The following is a 20261-nucleotide window of genomic DNA, read 5'->3' on the forward strand; positions in this document are numbered from 1 at the left end:
TTTGTCGCATTCGCCCCAGGCACCCCCCACACACACCCCGCTTCTCTTGCCAGGTGAGCAGGCAACCTGGAGCACAGCAGGAAGAGCACTGGCCCGGGTCAGGAGGCTTCTGTCACGCCAACAGCTCTGCCCCAATGGGCTCTGCGGCTTTAGGCAGCCCCTGGCACTTCCTGGGCCTCAGTTTCCCCTCTCTCCCAGAGTGGGGGAGGGGTTGGATGACCTTTTAGTTTCCTTCCAGCTCTGGACGTCTGCCTCTGACAGATGGGGCTGTCCGGTCCTTAGTCGTAGGAGCTCACACTTGCAGGGCACTTACTGTGTTTGGGCACTGTGTTTGGGCACCGTTCTGAGAGCTCCACCTTTATTACTCACTCGATGATGATGTGCACACCGGGAGGCATTGTCCCCATTTTACAACTGAAGAAACAGGCCCAGAAGAAGTTAATTTGTTTGCTCAAGATCACTACTCCATTGCGGCATAAAATATTATCCCCAAACTTTGGGGTGTAAAACAACCAGCATTTATTCTGCGGGCCAGGAATTTGGGAAGGGCTCAGCGGAGCCATTCTTGCTGATGCGTCTCTCATGTAGTTGCCGTCAGATGTCACTCGGGCTGCATCAAAGTTGGACACCCAAGATCACTCGCTCATATGCCTGGGAGTTGATGCTGGCTGTTGGCGGGGGCTCCGCTGGGCCTACGTGCCCTGTCTAGCAGGGGTGTCTCAGGGTAGTCAGGGTTCCTATGAGGAAGCTGGCTTCTCCCAGGGTGCTTAACCCAGGTAAGCCAGGAAGAAGCAGGAAACTTTCTGACCTAGCTTCAGAAGTTATGCATGCCACTTCTTCTGCATTCTACTGGTTACAAGCCAGTCACTAAGGTTGACCCAGATTTAAGGGGAGGAGACATAGACTCTACTTCTCAATGGGAGGACAGTCAAGGAACGTGCACACATGTTTTAAAGCCACCACAGTGACTCAGACGGTAAGTGGGAAAGCTAGAATCTGAACCTCCACGCGGGGTCTGAATGCTCAACCAGCCACACTGTCTACTTTCGACATTTAGGGCCTGGTTCCTGGGAGTCTCATGGCTGGTCAATCAGACATTCTTCATGGGTCCCTGATTCTCCTTCCCCAGCTCCAGGCCAGCCTTCCCTGACCTCTCTGTCGTCCTTGTGCCTTCTCTAAGGCCTCTGACTGCCGCCTTCCCTCTGTCTTCCTTCTGCCACGGTCTTAGGAGGTTAGCAGAGCAGTGGACAGAGCACCGGCTTTGGAGTTAGGCTGCCCGGGCTCCATATATATGATGCGTCAGATAGCGATAAGGGCTAAAGAGAAAAATAAAGCAGGGTAAGGAGGATTTGGCATTTCAGGAAGGGATGCTGCTACTTTCTAAAGGGCGGCGAGGGAAGACTTTACCAAGAAAGTGATGTTTGAGCACAGGTCTGTGACAGTGAGCCACGCAGCTCTCGTGAGGGAAGAGTGTTTCAGCCAGACGGAACAGCAAGGTCAGGACAGTGGGTCTGGAGCCGAGTGAGCCAGGGGTGTGGTAAGAGGTAGGACAAATAGGGAGCAGAGCCAAAGGAGAGTTAGGACAGCGTCCAACTTGGACTTTGACCCCAGAGTGAGATAGACCAAGGCGGGTTTTTTTTTTTTTTTTTTTTTTTTGGCAGAGGAGCAGCAGTCTCTGACTTCCATTTTTGACATCCTGATGCTGACCTTGAAGATGGAAGAGGCCATGAACAAGGACCAGAGAGCCGTTTCTAGGAGCTAAGAGCAGCTCCCAGCCAAAGGCCAGCAAGGAAACAAGGGTCACAGTCCCACAGCCATAAGAAACTGTATACTGCTAACAACCTGAGTGAGCTTAGAAGGGGCTTCTTCTCCATAGCCTCCAGAGAAGAGCCCCATCTGGCTGATACCCTGTGAGGCTCCAAGCAAAGAACCCCATCAAACTTGCTTACACCTACAGGCCTGTACACTAATACATGGGTGTTGTTAAGCCTCTCAGTTTGTTATGCTGCAATAAAAAACTAATACACATGCTATCTTAACTTAATCCTCACGACCATCCAAAACGGAGGGTCTCCCCATTATACAGATGAGGGAACAGGTCAGTGAGTTGAAGGGCTCTAGGCCACGCAGAAGGGTAGTGCCACAGCTGGACTGAAACTCTGGGATCTCGCCACTTCCCCAGCCTGCTTTTGTAAAGAGAGTGTGAGGACATCTGGCAGAGGTCGGACATCTGGGGCTTGCCTGGATGGGGACCTCAGGCCCTGGGTTAGAGAATGGAGTTCGGGTTTCTGATTGGGATTATGTTCATCCTGGGGGCTCTGAGTGTCTGAACCCAGGTGTATATGAGTCTGAAGACTGTGGGTCCCTGGAGGGGTATATGTGGCTGTGTCTGTCTGAGCCTGTGAACTTGGTCGAGTGGGTCCCACTGTGCGTGCATCTGAGGGGGTCTGTGCATCAGAATATACCCACCACTGGGAGCGACCGAGGCTACATGTCTGCGTCTGGGTGTGAGCATGCGTGTGCCCACTGAAGTGTGTTTGAGTGACTCTCTGGGTCTGTGTCTGAAGCTAACCGTGCAGGAGTCCACCAGCGTTTGTGCACGCGTGAATCAGCGCTTAGGGAGTCGATGATGGCGGGCACTGAGTGTCTCTGTGTGCAGGTCTGAGAGTGTGTGCCATCTGAGTGTACAAGTGTCTGTGTGTGTGAATTCTAGGACATCTGTAAGGAGTGTGGGTACGTGAGTGTATGTGCCTGTCTGAACGTCTCTGTGGGTCTGTGTGGGATCTGGGGGTCTCCTTCTGTGACCAAGGGGGTCCCTGTTTTTTGCTCTGCATCTTGTCCCCCCCCCCATCTCCATAGGAGTCTGTTGTGTGTCTGTGGATGTATCTACCTCTGCAGGTCTTGTGTGAGAGTCTGAGGGTGTCTGTAGGTGTATCTACCTGTGTGGGTCTCTCGAGTCTGTCTGAGGGTGTCTGTGGATTGATTCCGCAAGTGTCTCTATGAGTGAGTGAGCGAGTCAGTGGGAGCACCTGCCGGGGTGTATGTATGAGTCTGAGGGTGTCTGTGGTGTAGCTCGCACAGTGAATGCAGTCATGTGGGAGCCTGTCTGAGCTCCTCTGCGGGTTCATGTGTTAATCTGAGGGTCTCCGTGGGAGGCTGAGCGCTGTGCGCCGGTCGCTCTGAGTGTGTCCCCTCTGAGCCTGTGTGTGCCCCGGGTGAGGCCTCTGTCGGTAGGTGATGGACGCCTGCATCCTGGGCGAGTCTGAGGGCTGAACGTGGGGTTGGGACAGAGTGGGGGAGGGGGGCACGGCCCCGGGACTGGGGCGCAACCCTCCCCTTCCGCTCCTCTCGCGGGGCGCGCACACCTGCCGGGCTGGGGGCGGCGAGGAGGGGCCCCACCCGCGCCCTCCAGGCTCCCACGCCCCCGCGCGCGGCGCCCCCTCCCCCGGGCAGCGCCGATTGGCTGCGGCGGCCGCTCCGAGCCCGCCCCGCGCGGCCGGCTGGGGGCGCCGCGGGCCAGAGCGCTGCGCCGCCACCTCCGTCGCCGCCGCCGCCGCCGCCGCCACCACCACCGCTGCCGCCGCCGCCGGGAGCACAGCGCGCCTCGGGCTCCGCGCGCCGCCCGCTCCCGGCCCGCCCGCCGCCCGCCGTGCCCCGCCGCGCCCGCCAGCCCCGCCGCGGAGCCCCGGCCTAGCCCCGGGCCGCCGCCACCACGCCGCGCGCCGTACTCCGCGTTAAGAATGGGGCGGCCAAGCTGCCCAAGCCGCCCGCCGCCGCCGCCGCCGCCGCGGCCGAGGCTCCGGGCGCCGGCGCCGGCATGGAGCGCTCGCAGAGCCGCCTCAGCCTGTCCGCCTCCTTCGAGGCGCTCGCCATCTACTTCCCGTGCATGAACTCCTTCGACGACGAGGACGCGGGTAAGCGCGCCGCCCGCCCCCGATCCCCGGGGCGGTGTGTGTGTGGGGGGGGGGGGGCGGAGGTGGTCCCGGGAGCCGGGGCCGGAGGCCCCCTGCCCGACCGGGTGCGCCCTAAGAGGGGGCCACTCTCTCCACCCCATTGGCAGTCCCGCTCGGGATACGCCCCCACCCACGAGGCCTCAAGGTCTAGAGCTGCGGTGCCTTCTAGCCTCCAGCCGTCCCCAGGGACCCCGAGCTCCTCTGCATTCACCCCTTTCCCGCAGGTGGGCCCGTGGGGTCGCCCGGACCAGCTCTCTTTACTCACCCGAGCCTGCCGGGTGCCCCCTGTCTTGTCCCTGGATCCGACCTGCCGCCCTCCCTGAGCCTCCCGCCTGTGGTGCCCACTCCTCGAGCCCCGGGGCTTTGGCAGCCTCACCCCTGGGGCTCTGACGCGCCCCCCGCCGTTGGAGGTGGCGCGCAGACCTTACTTCTCCATCTTTGTCTTGCCTGCATCCAGAGGCTCCCTGGCCAAGACCCCCGCCCTGCGCCCAAGGCCTTGAGCGTCCCCATTTGTCTCTCCTCTTCTTCCCCCAGAAGCTGGGGCTCCGGACTCCTGGTTCCTATCAGACTGGGGCGGGCCGCGGGAAGACTGGCCGGGTGCGGCCTTTCCTCCCCGCTCGTCCTGGAAGGAGACGTAGGGCGGCGCCAACTCCTCACCTGCGCACCCTCCGGAGTGTGCCCGGCCCCTGGGTGCTCTTGTCCCTGGAGTAGCCCCTTTGGGTGGGCTGAACCCGGTCACCATCCGGCGGCCCGAACCTCGCGCTCCCGGGCCTGCGCGCAGCCTCAGCCAGAGCCCGAGGGGCGGGGAAATGTAGGGAAACCTGCTCTTTGGGGCCCTGGGATCGGGAAGAGGGAACGTGAGGGCTCCGGATCTGTTTCCGCGGTGAAGTAGCGAATCCACCAACAGGTGGGGCAACTAGAGGGCTTGGGTGAGAGTTCCCCAAAGAGTGCCAGATTGGGAGTCAGCATCAGGTTCCAGTCTTGCTTCTCAGCTTATTAGCTGTGACCTTGGGCAAGTCATGTCACTCCTAGCCTCCATATCCCCATCTGTAAAATGGGATGGCAGTCCCTCAGACACGGGGTGCAGTTAAAAATGTTTTCTGAAAATCTGAGGTAACAGAAGCTGAACATCTGAGAGTGAGTTCAGCGAGAGGACAAAAACGAGAGGGGTGTAGGTGGTGGGGAGTAGCAAAATGGTTTCACGGACACTTTTGAGAACCTGATGAAAATATGAACTGTCTCTTCAAAACATACACATACGAACCATCCTCAAAATTTTGTCTGCAGTGTTAGGGAGTTTATGGGTCCTGCTTAAGACTCCCTGCCTGCAGAGACCCTTGTCTGGTCACCGAGTTATCTGGTGAGACATGGGATGGAGCCATGGGTAATGGGTGCTCATGTCCTCCTGCTAGAGCAAGAGGCAGGTGGAGAAAAGGTTCTCCAGAAGAATTTGTTGGCCAAGTGAATGGATTGGGTGTGTGTGTGTGTGTGTGTGTGTGTGAGACAGATTCCCCACAGACCTAGAGTTGGGAGTAGGGTAAATACGATTACTGCAAAACCATTGTACAGAATCACCATTTTATGGAAAAAAATAACCGAGGCTCAGAGGGTTAACTTATCCCTTGATGTAGCTGAGGGAGGTCATTATTCTGGCCAGGTAAGGAGGTATGGAGGGGCTGTGCAACACAGTGGCCTCCACTGGAGGAAATCAGGTTAGCATGAGAGCTGGGAGAGGGATCCCCACCAGCAGAAGTGAGATGATGCTTCCACCTTTCACTTAATGGTCAAGGACTCTCCTGAAGTTCAATAGGCTACCTGGTCTCAAGAGGCAGGTTGGGCAGGAGCATGGGTTTGGAGGTGCAGGGACAGGGACAATGGCAGGGACAGTTAGGTTTTTCTCCTAAGTCGTATCCCATGTCATGGGTCAGGAGCCTTGGTTATTATTGCTGGTTGCAGGCAAGTTGTTCCGATTTCACTTAAGTCAGAATAGAGTCCTTGATGTTATAATAGAGATTTTTTTAAAAAAAAGATCCTACCTGATGTTTTTTCCAGCAAGTTTCTTCAAATTCTTGTCTTGGACTCGGAAGAGACCTAGAAATCATCCTGTCCAACCCCTTTTGGAGCTCAAGTGGATGAGTGTATATGTGTGTGTGTGTGTGTGTGTGTGTGTGTGTGTGTGTGTGTGTGTAACCCAAGGTCATCCAATGAGGTAGGTATAGAGCTGAGACTAAAATCAGGTTTCCAGTTCTCTTTCCAGTAAACTACTAGCCCTCTGTCTGAAAGAGGATTTTTTAAAAAACTAAATCTCACTGTGTAGAAAATGGTTCCCAGGTGAGGAGGCCCCAGGGAACGGCTGCCAGCCAAGAGTTTGGTTTGGGCATCTTGTACTCATTGTCTGCTCATCTTAAGGGATGCTTTGAGTTTGGGAGGGGGAGGGAGAAAGTCAAGTTTCATTTCCGGAAGACTAATGAGTGTCTGGTAAAAATCAGAAGTAGGAAACATTCTCTTGGTGCTTAATTTCTCTTGTTCTTCTCAAAGTCATTAATTTTCTCCTAAAAAAAGCCTTTTGGATTTATTCTTTTAGAACAGCACTGTGCTGAACTAATTTCTAAAAGCAGTTTGAATAATCTATCACCTGCTAGACAGAGACTGCTTCAGTAGGAGGGCTATCAGAACTGGCTTCCCTCTGCCTTCCACTGCCCTGATCCCTCCTCCCCTGGCCCATGAATGCAGGGCTGTCTGATGGCTTAGAGGTGTGTCCCTGATGGCTTCTGGCTCATCTAGATGCCTCCTCTTTGATGCTGCTTCCAAATCCTATTGAATGCATCGTGTCCATCACCCAGGTTGAGCCAGAGCCATCTTCAGGGTTCACCTGCACCTTCAGCTGGTTTCCTGAGAAACTGTGTGAGGAGAAGTCTATTTCATTAGTCTTAACTGGGCCAGAGTACTTTCCTGCATCGGGCTTGGGAGGCTTGGACATTTTGTGAGCATAGGAAGCTGCTCCTTCCTCTCACCCTGTTCTAGCCACCCTAAAGCTCAGGATGCCGGTCATTGAAGATTCCTAGAATTCTTCCCAAGGAGCATCTCTGCCCCAACCTTGCACTCTGAACTCATTTCTTATGCTGCTTTTGTCCCTTTTCCAAAGATGCTGGGGGCTTCAGAGAGACATGGACTGGGGGGCATTTTCCTGTACATATCTTCATTGCTCAGCCTCGCTGGCTCTGGGTTTGTAATTGGGGAGTTAGATACATGACCTCAGCTTTTTCATCTGAATGAGGGAGAAAGTAATAGTGTGGACTGCATAGGGTCAACAGTTTTTAAATTATTACCTTTTGATAGGCATCCTCCTACACATTTTAAATATATTATTTTAATTCTTTTGTCATAGCAACCCTATAAAATTAACATTTAACATCCCCATTTTCAGATAAGAAAAATGAGGCACAGAGAGTATTTGTTCAAGGTCACTCAGCCAAGAAGTGAGGGAGTTAGGATTTGAACTTGAGCGATCTGACTGAAACATCTGTGCTTTTGATTATTACATTGTTTTTGCCATGCAAAGGGCTTAGTACGTACGGTATCTGGCACCGGGTAGGCTCGCAATACCTGTTAGCTATTATCAAATTATCAAATAAGATTTGTTTCTGAGCATGACTGTAAACTAGCATCTGTGGGATTCTCAAAATGTTAGCTTTCATAATTTTTGTAAGCTAATTTAATTGCATTGTGAAAGCTATTAAGGCAGAGTTGGGCCCTCTTTCTTGGCAGCGGTTTAAAGATGGGGATTTGGGGGACTTGCTTGTGGAACAAGAGGGTGGGGAGCAGTCCAGCTCCCTGTTTCCCTGTTCTTCCTTAACAGTTAATTTTCTTCACATCTATTGTCTTAGCCTTGCTACGGTGCATTGGGGCACTGCTGGGGAGTAAGGGTATCTCCACTTTACAACAAATACCAAAGGCGGTTGTTAACATCAGGGTCTGGAATTGAGGATGGTGTCCCTGAGTCTGACCAAGTGGTTTCGGCATCCAATTCTCCCTGGCCTGGGAGAAGGGCGGAGAAGCGGGAGCTGCCAGCTCTGATTTGCCCATAGGATGCTTCGATCCAGCACTGGAGAAAGTTGCCATGGCAACACCGGGCTGGCTACCAGTCCCTCGCTTAGCGGTTAGGGCCACATCTCTGGGCTGCAAAGCCCTTCACTGCACCGCCTTCTTCCGCTCAGGCCAAATCTGGTGGGTGGGGCGGCATGGTGGATGGATCCCACAAACTAGGACCAAAGCCCACTCCCGTTGTTTTTGGAGAGGGGGAAATAGAGGGGTTTGTCTGAGTTTCTTCTCCTGGATTGTTGGGCGGAGATGCCTATATCCTGCCAGACAGATCCCGGCAGGGGGAGTTAGAGCTCTCATTCTTGCCCCCACCCCAGGCACCTGGAAGGACAGCACTGGACCTCCTTCCCCACCCCCAATCTACTCCATTTGGCAGAGTTTTCTTTCCCAGACCAAGTGCTAACTTTTGTCCTTGAAATTTGACCTGAGCTTTCTCTGAGAAACAAAACGTCCTGCTGTCCCACCCCTTCCCGCTGAGTTGGTGGGTGGGAACAGTGCTTCAGCCTCAGAGCAGGACTAGGACTGAGTGGATAAGGGGGAAAGGTGAGGGAGAGGCCTTAAAATATCCTTCGGGATCAGGTCCACTTGAGGTGTGAGGCTGAGGTTTTGAAGCCTCCATTCCCACCCGTTTTTCTAGGGCAGGCCACTTTCTGTCCCCCTCAGTCCCCTCCCTCAATTTACCACCAAGTGCTGTAATCTTCTGTATGTTTGGGGAGTTGTGCAGAACTCTTACAGATTTGGGTAACTGAGGCCTGGTAAAGAATTGAACCAGTTTTTTCCATGGTTCATATCACAGGGTGGGGTGAGAGTATGGACCCAAACTACTTTATCTGAGTCAAATTATCCTGAAAGAAGCATCTCAGAAGAATCGGGTGCATGGGGATTCACTCCTTCCCCCACTACCCAGATCATTGCCCTGCAGAACTGCCTTGATGCCTTGAGAGCTCTTTCCTTAAATCCCTCTCCCTCAGACACCCCCCTTCCCTGTCCCCAAGCAGCCAGACTCATGGCTCCTGCTTCCTTGAGTTTGCAGTTGCCCGAGGCCTGTCTGGTTCTGTTTGGTGGGAAGCGGGAAGCGGGAAGAAGGGCTCCATCCACCTCGGCTCCCTCTGCAGGTGGCGCTCTGCCTCCCTCCCTACCCGTCCTCCTGGCAGGCTGAGTGAGGGCGGGGCGGAGGTGTGGAGGAGAGCGGGAGTGTGAGAGCGCCTCCGTGTCAGCTGACCTCTCCAGGCTCTGGGCCTTTTACTTTGCCTCCTCTACCGTCTTTTCATTTTGGCTTTGACAACCATCGCTTCAGCGTTTCTTTTAAGAATTGTTGGAGAGGTGCCAGTCTGGGCGATGTGCTCAAAAGGGTGCAAACACGTCCTGCGCTGTAACCTGTGCCCCCCACCCTGTTCCAGGGCTACTTGCAATCTCCCTGTCTTACTGTCACCCCCGTCTTACTGTCAGATCTCCAGTGCGGCACCCCCCCTCCCCCCGCACCAGTCACCTGGAGAGACCCCATTGCAATCCACTGTCTCCCCTACCGGTTACTCCATGGGGCTAGCATTGGACTCCACTATGGCTCTGGGGGCCTCAGGCAGGTCCTTTAACCTTCCTGAGCCTCGGTTTCCTCTTCTGGAAAAAGGGTTAAATATCCTGTCTAGCATCTCTTAGGGTTATAAAAATAAAATGATTGAAAGTCTTGCTTGGCTGTGCTCCGTGCTTTCCCTGATCTTACCGAATTCTATAGCAACCAGAAGGGTAGCTACTGTTACAGATGTACCCATTTTGCTGATGGGGAAAAGCCAAGCGGCTTAGAGTAGTTTAATGACTTTCTTGGGTTGCACAGTGGTGATTCACAAACTGAGATGTGTTTGACTCCAGAGGCCACCCTCTGCCTCTTGGCATGAAATGAGATTCCAGGTGGGAGAGGGCTGTGTATGCCCTGGGGGCTGTGCTCGTGCTAACAAAACAGCAAGTGACAGAGGCTGGGGTGTGGAGTCTTGTTCAGATTCAGATATGCCCCTCCAGCATCTGCCATTCCACCCCAGTCCACTGGATTGCCTTTCTGGCCATCATTTCCTGGATGATCCCCATCACGGGGCTGTGCCTGGCCTCCTTGAAGAATCCAGTTGTCTGCCCTGGCCCTGGGGGCCGAGCCGTCACCTGCCTCTCCAGACCGATGTAGGCCAGTGCTGGATTATATTTAACGCTGTGCTATTTCTACTTGACAGCTCTAGAGCGCCATCCCCCCTCCCCTTTCTCCTTCCTCCCTCCTCCCTTTCTGATTCACTCGGAAACTGACGTGGCTGATGTCAGTGCCTTATTCTTAGCCCCCGTAATTGTAACTGCATTTAGCAGTGCGCACTTCATTAACAGTTTCTGTGATGGGGGAGTGAGGTGACTGCGTGCCTGGGTAGGGACCTGGTGGGGGTGAGGAGGGGGCAGCTGCTGCAGGACCCTGGCCAGCTGCAGCTTCTGGATGGACCAGCTGGGTGGCTTCTAGGCCTGGCCTCCCAAGACTGGCACTCTTAGAAGGAACCTTGGAGAGCATCTAGTCCTTCCCTCATTAGGCAGGGAAGGAAACTGAGGCTCAGAGAGGCAGAATGGCTTGCCAGAGTCACATGTTCCAGATCCAGGGCTCTGGCCTCTGAGTCCAGGTTTTCTTCTTTGGCATTTACTTATTCAACTAATATTTAACTAGCTGCTCAGTGCCAAACAGTATTCTAAGTGCTGAGGACATATGAGGGAACAAGGCAGGCATGGTTTCTGCTCTCATGGAGTTATGTTCTGGGGTGGGGGAAACAGACAATAAACAGGAAGCAATTAAAATATAAGTAATTTCAGATTGTGTTAAGTGAAATGAAAATAAAACTGATGGGATAGGAGATAACAATAAGTAAGGTAGTCAGGGAAGGCTCACTGAGGAAGTGACATTTGAGTTGAGGCCTAAATGATGAAGAGCCAGCAGTGGGAATCTGAGAGCGTAGAGTGATCTAGGCAGAGACAACCACTGGTGCAAAGGCCCTGAGGTCAATGTGAGCTTGGGTGTTTATGGAACAAAAAGTGTGGTTTCGTAGAATGGATGAGGGGACACAAGGTCAGAGAAGTAAGCTGGGGGCAGATCGCTCAACCTTGCAGACAGTAAAGAGTATCAGGTGGGGAAACCGGGTCCAGAGGGGGAAGAGAAAAGGCCCTCCATCTGTGTAAAGTCAGAGAGAGAAGCCAAGAACTCATGCCTCCTGAATCCCTGTCTATTTTATCCCTTAGACATAGGTGGCTGTGCCTTTAAATGCATCGCGTGGCTTCGTTTCACATTGTAGCTGGAGGGCACTGTGGAGTCTGGGCAGGGCTCCTGCTCCGCCCTCCCTTGCATGCCCACCTCCCCTCCTTGAGTCTTACCTGACCCAGCTTCATAGCTCCTCAGGCTGATGTAGCTGTGAAAGACCCCAGGGAGCTTCTGTTTTGCGACAGAGAGAACGTGGCTTTGGAATCCAACAGACCTGAATTTTCATCCTGCTTCTGCCACTTCTAAATTGTGTGACTTTGGGCAAGTGGCTTCAGCTCTCTAGGGCTCCATTTCCTCATCTGTACAATGGGGGCATAGTAAGTTCTTCAAAGGGTTATCATGAGGAATAAGTGGTGTGATGCCCAGGATGCACCTAGTCCAGAATGGGCATGTGGAATGAAGGTTTCCTCGGTTATAGGGATGAATGAGATTGTGTGTTCCATGCTGAGCGCATAGTCGATGCTCTGTTAGGGGTAGCTGCTGCAGTTGTGGCTATTCCTGTCCGTTTCAGTGGGTCACAGTCACCTAAGGGGCTTGTTAAAACTCAGATTGCTGGGTGCCGCCCCAGCGTGTCTCATTCAGCCTGGAGTTCGTTTCTGCAAGTTCCCAGATGATGCTGATACCAATGCTGCTAGTCCAGGGACCCTGCCTTGGGAACTACTGGGTTAGAGGAAAAAGCTGGAGAGAAATGAAGGGTTCTTAACATAGGATGTCTCCTGGCTACCTGTGTCTTAGATGCTGGGACATTGGGTACCAAATTCAGTAGCTGGGAATAGTCTTCGGGCGTTCCTGTCTCCAGCACATGGTCTCAGATCAAATGAGCCTCAGATGCTGCCCTGCTTTGTACCGGTTTAACGTGTGGGACCCCATAAATCCTTCTGGAAGTCATCTGTATAAATATGATAAACGAGTCAATGTGAATAACACATTGGGCCTTAATATCCTTTTGTGGGATACTGGATTCAGTTCTGGGGATTCTGAGGGGTTCAAGTCTAGTGCCTTTACCAGAGGGAACAGGACACAGTCCCTTTCCTGAATTGGAGAAAGGCAGGGCTATGTCTTAAAACCGGCAGGTTCATTTGAGGACAAGCCTCTGCTGGGAAAAAGTAAATCAAAGGAATCATCGATGTTGAGGGGCAAAATGCTGGGAAATGCTACCAAGGGAATTTACTGAGTCAGTTAATTTAGATGTGTCTAAGAAAAGGGTCTCTGGTAATTTTCTAAGGAAGGTTGAGATTTAGCTCAGGTTGGAGGTAGTGGGGGACAAACCTTATGATGTGATAAGATTCCCACCCAGTCCCATAAAACTCGGAGTCTGAAGACCAAGGCATTTACAAATAGTTTCCAGGTGGGACTCGTCTGAAACTGATAGGAAGGAGTCTCCGGGAGAGGGGGCTCAGGGACGGAAAGGAGGACGGGCTTTGGCTTTGAGTCTCTGCCATGTACCGGCTGTGTCTCTTGACTACGATATGTAACTCTTATGTGCAGCCTCATCTTTTGCAAAATGGAGTGAATAACTCCTACCTTGTGAGACTTAGAGGTAACCTACGTACTACCCATAGGGCATCCGGGAGATGGAAGCTACTGCCTGGGTGCAGGACGGGCGGGATGGGGGGGGGGGGTGGGGCTTCACACCCGGGGTCTGGACTCATGGCTCTGCTCTGGTTTGCCGGCGTTCGCTGTGTGCTGAGTGGAGCCCAAGAGGCTGCACGAGGAATCAGGGAAGAGGTCTCCGTTCAGCCGCTGAATTTCAGCATCTTCTACAACCACTTCCCTTTGTCTTTTGGGCCTCAGAATGCCCATCTGCAGAAGGAGGGTCTGTTTAGGCACAACCAGAGTCTTCCAGAAAACAGAGGACACTTGTCCAGATCCTCCCCACCCCCCATCTCCTCCTTTGCATTCCGACCCTGCTCAGCCCCTCTGTGGTCATTTTTATCCCCAGAGTATCCCACCTGGCACCATTTCTCTCTAGCTGATCCTTGGCTGATTGGTCATTGAATAATTTTGAAAAGATTAAGTGCTATTTGGAGTAGGCAATAAATGCAGATGGTACGGCATTAAAATTTTTTTTTGTTTATTTTTCAGAGAGAGAGAGAGAGAGTCAGTGCTGGAGGGGCAGAGAGAGGCAGAAAAAGAATCGCAAGCAGGCTCTGAGCTGTCAGCACAGAGCCCGATGTGGGACTCAAACTCACAAACCGCGAGATCTTGACATGAGCCGAAACCGAGTCAGCTGCTTAACTGACTGAGCCACCCAGGCGCCCCTAGATGGTGCAGCATTTTAACGTTTATTTATTTTTGAGACAGAGAGAGAGAGAGCATGAACAGGGGAGGATCAGAGAGAGGGAGACACAGAATCCGAAACAGGCTCCAGGCTCCGAGCTGTCAGCCGAGAGCCCGACGCGGGGCTCGAACTCACGGACCGTGAGATCATGACCTGAGCCGAAGTCGGCCGCTTAACCGACTGAGCCACCCAGGCGCCCCAGTGGTGCAGCATTTTAAAAGCACGCAAAGTATCCAATGAAAACTGTCCTGGATGCCTCCATCTTCTGACTCTCCTGCCCCGTCCCCAGGACAAACACTGTTTCCAGCTCTTTCTGCTGTTACTGATGATACGTTACAGTGAAAAAGCCAGACCTCACCAATGACACCCAAGGAAGCTGGGCTCCCACCTCAGCCACCCAGTCCTACTCCTAATACCATTGCGGTCTTTTAGGCTGCCGGCTTCTTCTTTATTTTCCAGTTAGCAGATTCTTATCTTTTTTTAAATGTTTATTTATTTTTGAGAGAGAGACACACACAGAGCACAAGCTGGGGGGGAGGGGAGAGGCGGGCAGAGAGAGAGGGAGACACAGAATCTGAAGTAGGATCCAGGCTCTGAACTGTCTGCACAGAGCCTGAAGTGGGGCTCAAACTCACAAACCGTGAGATCGTGACCTCAGCTGAAGTCAGACGCTTAACCGACTGAGCCACCCAGGCGCCCCATCCAGTTAGCGGATTCTTATTAAGCACTTATGGTGGTGGTTAGCTCTGCGTCAGGCACTGTGAAGGTTTGAGAGTAGTCAGACTAGGCAGTGTAGCTTGGTGGGGTTTATGATGCAGACTCTGCAGCCAGATGGCCTGGGTTTGAATACTGGCTTTGCTGCTTATTGGCTGTGTGACCTTGAGCAAGTTACTTAACTTCTCTGAGCCTCAGTTTCCTTAACCATAAAAAGGGGTTAATAATAGCTCCTCCCTTCCCTGAAGGTATGATGAGGATCAAATGAGTAAGTATTTGTAAAGTGCTTTGTAGAGAGCCCACACACAGCAAAAGTGTGTCAAGAGTGTAAGCTATTACTATCTTGGAGCCTCCAAGCTGGGAGTCTCTCTGAGGTCATCTGCTCGTCTTCATTGAGGCCCAGAGAAGGATCGCCTGGTTTGGCCAAAGCCTCACAGCAGGTCTGTGGCAAAGCCAGGAATAGAGCTGATGTTTTTGGATTCCTAGCCAGGGCCTTTTCCTCTCCTGTGAGGTGCCCCAAGTGGCCACTGTGGACCCTGTCTGCACCTGAAGCTTTAAGTCCTCACCCTGCATCTCCAACACTCAATGTCCCTGGGAATTGCTGCCTGGAGTTGCCTGGGGAGTGGGTGGGAGGATGTGTCACTAATTGGGGCCTGTAATGGAAATTAATTAGTTCCTCAGCAAATGTCTCAAGAAACATCTTTCATCTGCCTGGGCCCAACATCAAGACTGAACCAGGCGCCTCTGGGCCCCAGGCCAGGACCAACCCATCCCAAGCCATCTGGCCCCCGGAATCTGCCACTTCTGCCCAGCCTCTGTTGGGTGTGCTCAGTTCTGGGAGAGGGACCCCCACACCAGGAAGTTTGGCCCTGTTGGGAATCAAGTGGGTGCCACTAGCTCCGGAGAAATGAGCATGCGGAGTGTTCGTAGGCTCCTCCCAGGAGTCTTCAAGTTGAAAGAATGCAGGGGAGGGAAGAACTCTTCCTTCCTGTTGCTGAGCCTGAGACTTGGGCTCTCGTGCAGGTGATGTGCTGTGCAGTCCTTTCAGGGGAGGCCTATAAGAGGGATGCACGATGGGCAGGAAAAGAGGCAGCTAAAGGTGGGCACTCAGCTGTGGGCTAGCCTCAGCCTGATTTGCGGGAAGCTCTAGGGAGCAGGTGGCATTGCAGAGTTGACCGGCCTCCTGCACTCCCATATCAGTCGGTCATTGGCTGTGGGCAGTCCCCAAAGGTCAGGACATAACTCTTGGGGCAAGGCCGCTCCCATTAGCTAAGGGCAGTTCAAAGAAGGGGCAGCTGTGAGCCAGGACCTGCAGCTACTCACAGAAGCTATGGGATGGCTGTCCTGCTTGGTGAAGGCGATCTGGCTAGGCTGGATCCCCCCGCTGACCGTCTGGAAACTTCTGGCTGAGCAGTGTCCACCCCTAATTCAGGTCACCCTCTCCACAGCCCCACAAGGTGTGTACGATGATCATGGTAGGTGGGCTGGAACAGTCAAGGATCTGGATGGACTCTTGACTTGGCCACAGTCACACAGCTAGCGAAGGGTAGGACAGGGCTTCAAATCCAGGTCTGCCTCCAACACTTACGGTCTTTTCCAACATTTCTGTACTGCATTTCATTTTTTTCATGAATGTATTTGTATGTTTCATGTTTCTTAGTGGGCTTCTAAGTACCTCTCTGAAGGGTGTCTGTCTTGATGTTCAAGCCCTTTGGGTTTGACAGAACATTTTTGTCTGTTTGAATCCACCTGATCCTCTTGGAAAATTGACCCTGTTTCCAGAGAGGTGGGCAAAGGCCCCAATGGGCTGCCTGAAGAGAAGGGTTAAGGGATAGCTGATTTGTCATGGAATGAGCCCTGGATTTGAGACCCCATTTCTGCCAGTTTGCCAATTGAATGACCATGGGCTCCTCTTTGAGCCTTGCTTTCCTCTTTGGATGAACAAGTCCATGGCTGTAAGCCACAGGTAACCCTGAAGGTATTCTAATAATACTGCACATAGCAAGGACTTGGCAAGGTTTTGACTGGGGTGGGGGGGGGAGTTCGAAACCAGAGCTGACCTCTGCAGTGTGTGTGCAGGGAATAGTCTCAAATTAAGGCCTGCAAATGGGCACAGTGACACCCTGCTGTCCAGGTTTGGGTTCCCCCAGAAGCAGTTCCTGAAACAAGGCTTTGAATAAGTATTAGGATGGACCACACGAAATTGCCATTTTAGGAGTCAAACAGTCGCGTAGCAATTGTACACAGTTTGTGTGTTCACAGAGGTGATCACTGAAAACTTCAGGAGAGGTGTGAGAGAAAGTGAGTTAGGGAACGAAGTGATATCAGCCCCTGACTGAGGGCAAGCAGGGTTAAATCTTGCTGGGGGCTTCTGGAAGATTGTATAAAGGGACAGACAGTGGTAATTTTAGTCTTTGTGGACCATAAGGTGTCTCTTACCACTGCTGTTACACAGTTGGAGCTCGAAAGCAGCCAGAGAGAATATGTAAATGGATGAGTGAGGCTGTGTTCTAATAAAACTTTATTTACAACAATAAGCAGTGAGCTAATTTAACTCCTGGGTGGTAGTTTGCAGACTCCTGGAGCAGAACGGGCACCCCGGTTATCCCACCCAGGGGTGAGGGAGCTGGGGTATGTATACAGCAGTTCCTGTCAGTGGTTGAAGGCCGTGGGGGTTGGGCTGGGGAGTATTTGTTGCTGTCCTTTCCCGCCTGCCACAGGTGGTAGCCCTCCAGCTACGAAGTCTAGTTTCTGGCAACAGGAAGTCAGGCCAGTGGTCACTGACGGTAGTAAAGGTCCAGGACAGGGGACCAACAACATCGCTTATGCCAGTTTTGGGGGATGGCTGTGTTTGGAAGAGTGTACTGGAAAGAGAATGGCAGAATGAACAGGAAAACACATTTTGGGGGGGGGGGCAGATTATTTTTTAACTTCTTATTTCCAGGCTTTCCAGCCATTTGTTACTTTTAGGCAAAGACTGGCTCCTCCATTCTTGGCAGTCTAGTTTGCACTTTCTACCTCCATGCCTCTGCTTCAGCAGTTTCCTTTTCTGGGATGCCTTCCCCCTCCTCCTTCAGGGCTCCAATGCCACCGCCTCCAGGAAGTACACTTCTCTTTTCTCACAGGGAGTTGATCACTCCTCCTGGGCAATCACAGCACTTTTCTCTCTCACAGGCGGTTGCAGAATGTGGTTTCTGTCATTTTTCCACTGCCACACCAAGAGCTCCTCCGGATCAAGGACTGTGTGATTCCCTGTCTGTATCCCACCTCAGGGGCATTGATTTGGGAAAGGTGGAGCTGAATCCCAAACCCCCCCCCTCCCTCCTATGCTCCCTACCACCTCCGTTTCTCCCTCTTTTCTGCCAGTAGTTGCTGTTGACAAGGCCCTGTCCTAGGTGCTGATGACCCAAGAAAAACCCAGTCTTAATCTGTCCCTTAAACTCTCATGGAGTTTACTGTCTGGTGGGGGGAGGGGCTAGGCATTAGATTACCCAAAGGAATAACCAATAATTTGTCCACTACTGTGGTAAGTGCCGTACGGGACAAGTGGGGGGTGCCGGGAAAGGCTCTGGCTGGGAGAACTGACCTGCCCTGGGTTGGGGAGTGCAGGGAAGGGGCCAGCTAAGCTGAGATCTGAGGGATGAGTTGGCCAAGTAGGGGAGGGGGGACCCAAGACAGGATGCCATCCATATGCAGAGAGGACGGACTTGGAAGTCAGCTAAGGGAGTAAGGGGTCGAATCCTTGATTCTCTCAGTCTGTATGGCTGTCTCCCCTTTTCTCCTCTTTGCCACATAAATGGGAGATATTAACTGTAATTGCTACAACATGGCAGAATTATGGGTAGTTTGGTTTTTTTTTTTTTTTTTTTTTTTTTTTTTTTTTTTTTGTAGTTTCCAAATTTTCTACAATGGATATGTCATGGTGAAAATTGAGAGCTTTAGTCTGGAGACCTATCCCCACTGGTAGTTGTGTGACCTTAACCATGTCATTTAATCACATGGTGCTTCTCCTTCCCTCTCTGTAAAATGGGAAGAATATAGTGATGATTTACACGCAGCGCCCATCACATTCTGACGCTTCACCTCCATTCATTTATTCAAGCCTTACAACTACCCTGTGAGGTAGATACTATCAATATGCCTGTTTAATTGGTGAGGAAACAGGCACAGAGAGATTAAGTACATTGCCCAAGATCACACAGCTCATCAGAGTCAGAGGCAGGATTCATATCCAGCTGTGTGACTCTAAAATCTGAGTTTAACCACTTGGCTACACTACCTACCTCTCAGGGTAGGAATGAGAATTAATGAGAGGACATCTGTCAAGCCCTTAGCCCTTAGCATAGTGTGTGACACATAGTGCTCTGTAAATATTAGCTCATGTTATTATTAGCAGCTGTGCAAAGACCCTGTGGTGGGAGGGGCACGTGGTGTTTTGAAAACCCAGGGAAGGGAGCAAAGTAGCAGGACTAGACCATACTAGATCTTTAAAGTCAAGAATCCTGGACTTACGGACAGTTGAGCCCCAGTTGGGTTTTTCAAGGGAAGCCACAGACTCAAATCTGGGGTTTGCAAGGACTTGTCTGGCTGCAGGTGGGATCCAAGAGGCCCTGGGATGACTCCTTTTGGTTATAGTGACTTTCCCCAGATGGGTCTGACCATTCCAGCATTGAATCCCCAGACCATGGTGATGATGATCTTCGGGTGTCTCGGCTGGCTGCGTGGGCTAGAGTGCAAGACACAAAAAAGTCAGGAGTGTGTCACCAGGCTGGTCCGGTGATGCTGGGAGGCTGGGAAGTGCCAGTTTGAAGGCAGGAACAAATTACTCTCCTGGAGATGAGGCCGGGCCAATTCCTGCCGTGTTACATTATTAAATTTGTAATCTTCGTTCTAATACTTCCCAGCAGTGAATAAGAACCAAATTTAAAATGCTGGCTTTACATTTCTGGAATGAAGCTCTTTGTCAAGAACTCTTGAAACCCATAATTTCTCTCCAGAGGTGAATGTCTATGTCTTTAAAAAAAAAAAATTAAAATTAAAAAATAAAGGAAAACCACTGTTTCGGGTAATGGTTGCACTTGAAGGGTTGTCTGAAACCCCAGCCCTGACCAGGAATTGGGAATAGGGTCTGTATGTCTCCAGGCCCAAAAAGAGCTCAAAGTAGGACAGGGCCTACAGATACCCGGGGCTGCCCCAGAAATTTAAACCCCTAAATCTGGGCCTTGCCTGAGAAAAAAGGTGACAGAAGCCTCATGTTCACCTCACCACCCCCCACCCCAAGTAGCTGACAAATTCATTGATTTTTGAAAGGGTTTGGTACAGCTCGGGCCACAGTCCCCCAAAGAATGGACCCGTATCAGGCCGTGCAGGTTTTCTCATGACGTGTGGTGAGTGGGGGACCTGGCTGCTGGTGGAACCATGGGCTGTACGGCTACTGCCTCTGTATCTGGCCAGCAGGGCCCTGGTTTGGGGCCCGCAGCATTACTAGGCAGCTCTGTGGCCCTCCTCACTGGATGGGGAGTCTATGCATGAAGGGGATATGCCCCCCCTGGGCCCCTCTTTCTAGGCCATATTCTAGGTGTTTGGGACCCTTGAATTTTCTGTCCAAATGGCCCTGAGTCTCCTTATGGGGTCTGTGCAGACCCCTTCCCTAGGTCCATCCTCCCGAGGGTAGACTCTGCCCATCACTGGTGTCCTGATAAGTGGCTCCAAAGTGGCTGTTTGTGGAAGTGAGAACAGAGCACAGATGTGCAAAGTGGGTCCCTTTATATGTGGGGGTGGGACTGAAGGGAAGAGGCAGGCTTCAGCTGAGGACCCGCTCTCTCCTCATTCCATATTCAGCCATGGAACACTGTGGATTCTAAATTTGAACCTGTGCTGGCCTTCAAGGTCATTATGGAGGTATATTTGTCAGAACAGAAGGATAAAACATATTTTATTC

The 20261-nt window shown here is 52.1% G+C and overlaps 1 protein-coding gene across 1 annotated transcript in view; it reads left to right on the top strand.

Annotated features, from left to right (window-relative positions):
* Positions 1 to 3817: 3817 nt before the first annotated feature.
* RIMS4 (regulating synaptic membrane exocytosis 4) overlaps positions 3818 to 20261 on the top strand; it is a 63120-nt gene continuing 46676 nt past the window's right edge. The window contains exons 1-2 of the mRNA XM_032592737.1: positions 3818 to 3914; positions 4488 to 4550. Of these exons, the coding sequence (XP_032448628.1) occupies positions 3818 to 3914; positions 4488 to 4550 (160 nt within the window). The remainder of the gene's footprint in view (positions 3915 to 4487; positions 4551 to 20261) is intronic.

This window comes from Lynx canadensis, chromosome A3 (genome assembly GCF_007474595.2).
Source record: "Lynx canadensis isolate LIC74 chromosome A3, mLynCan4.pri.v2, whole genome shotgun sequence".
Classification (NCBI taxonomy): Eukaryota; Metazoa; Chordata; class Mammalia; order Carnivora; family Felidae; genus Lynx; species Lynx canadensis.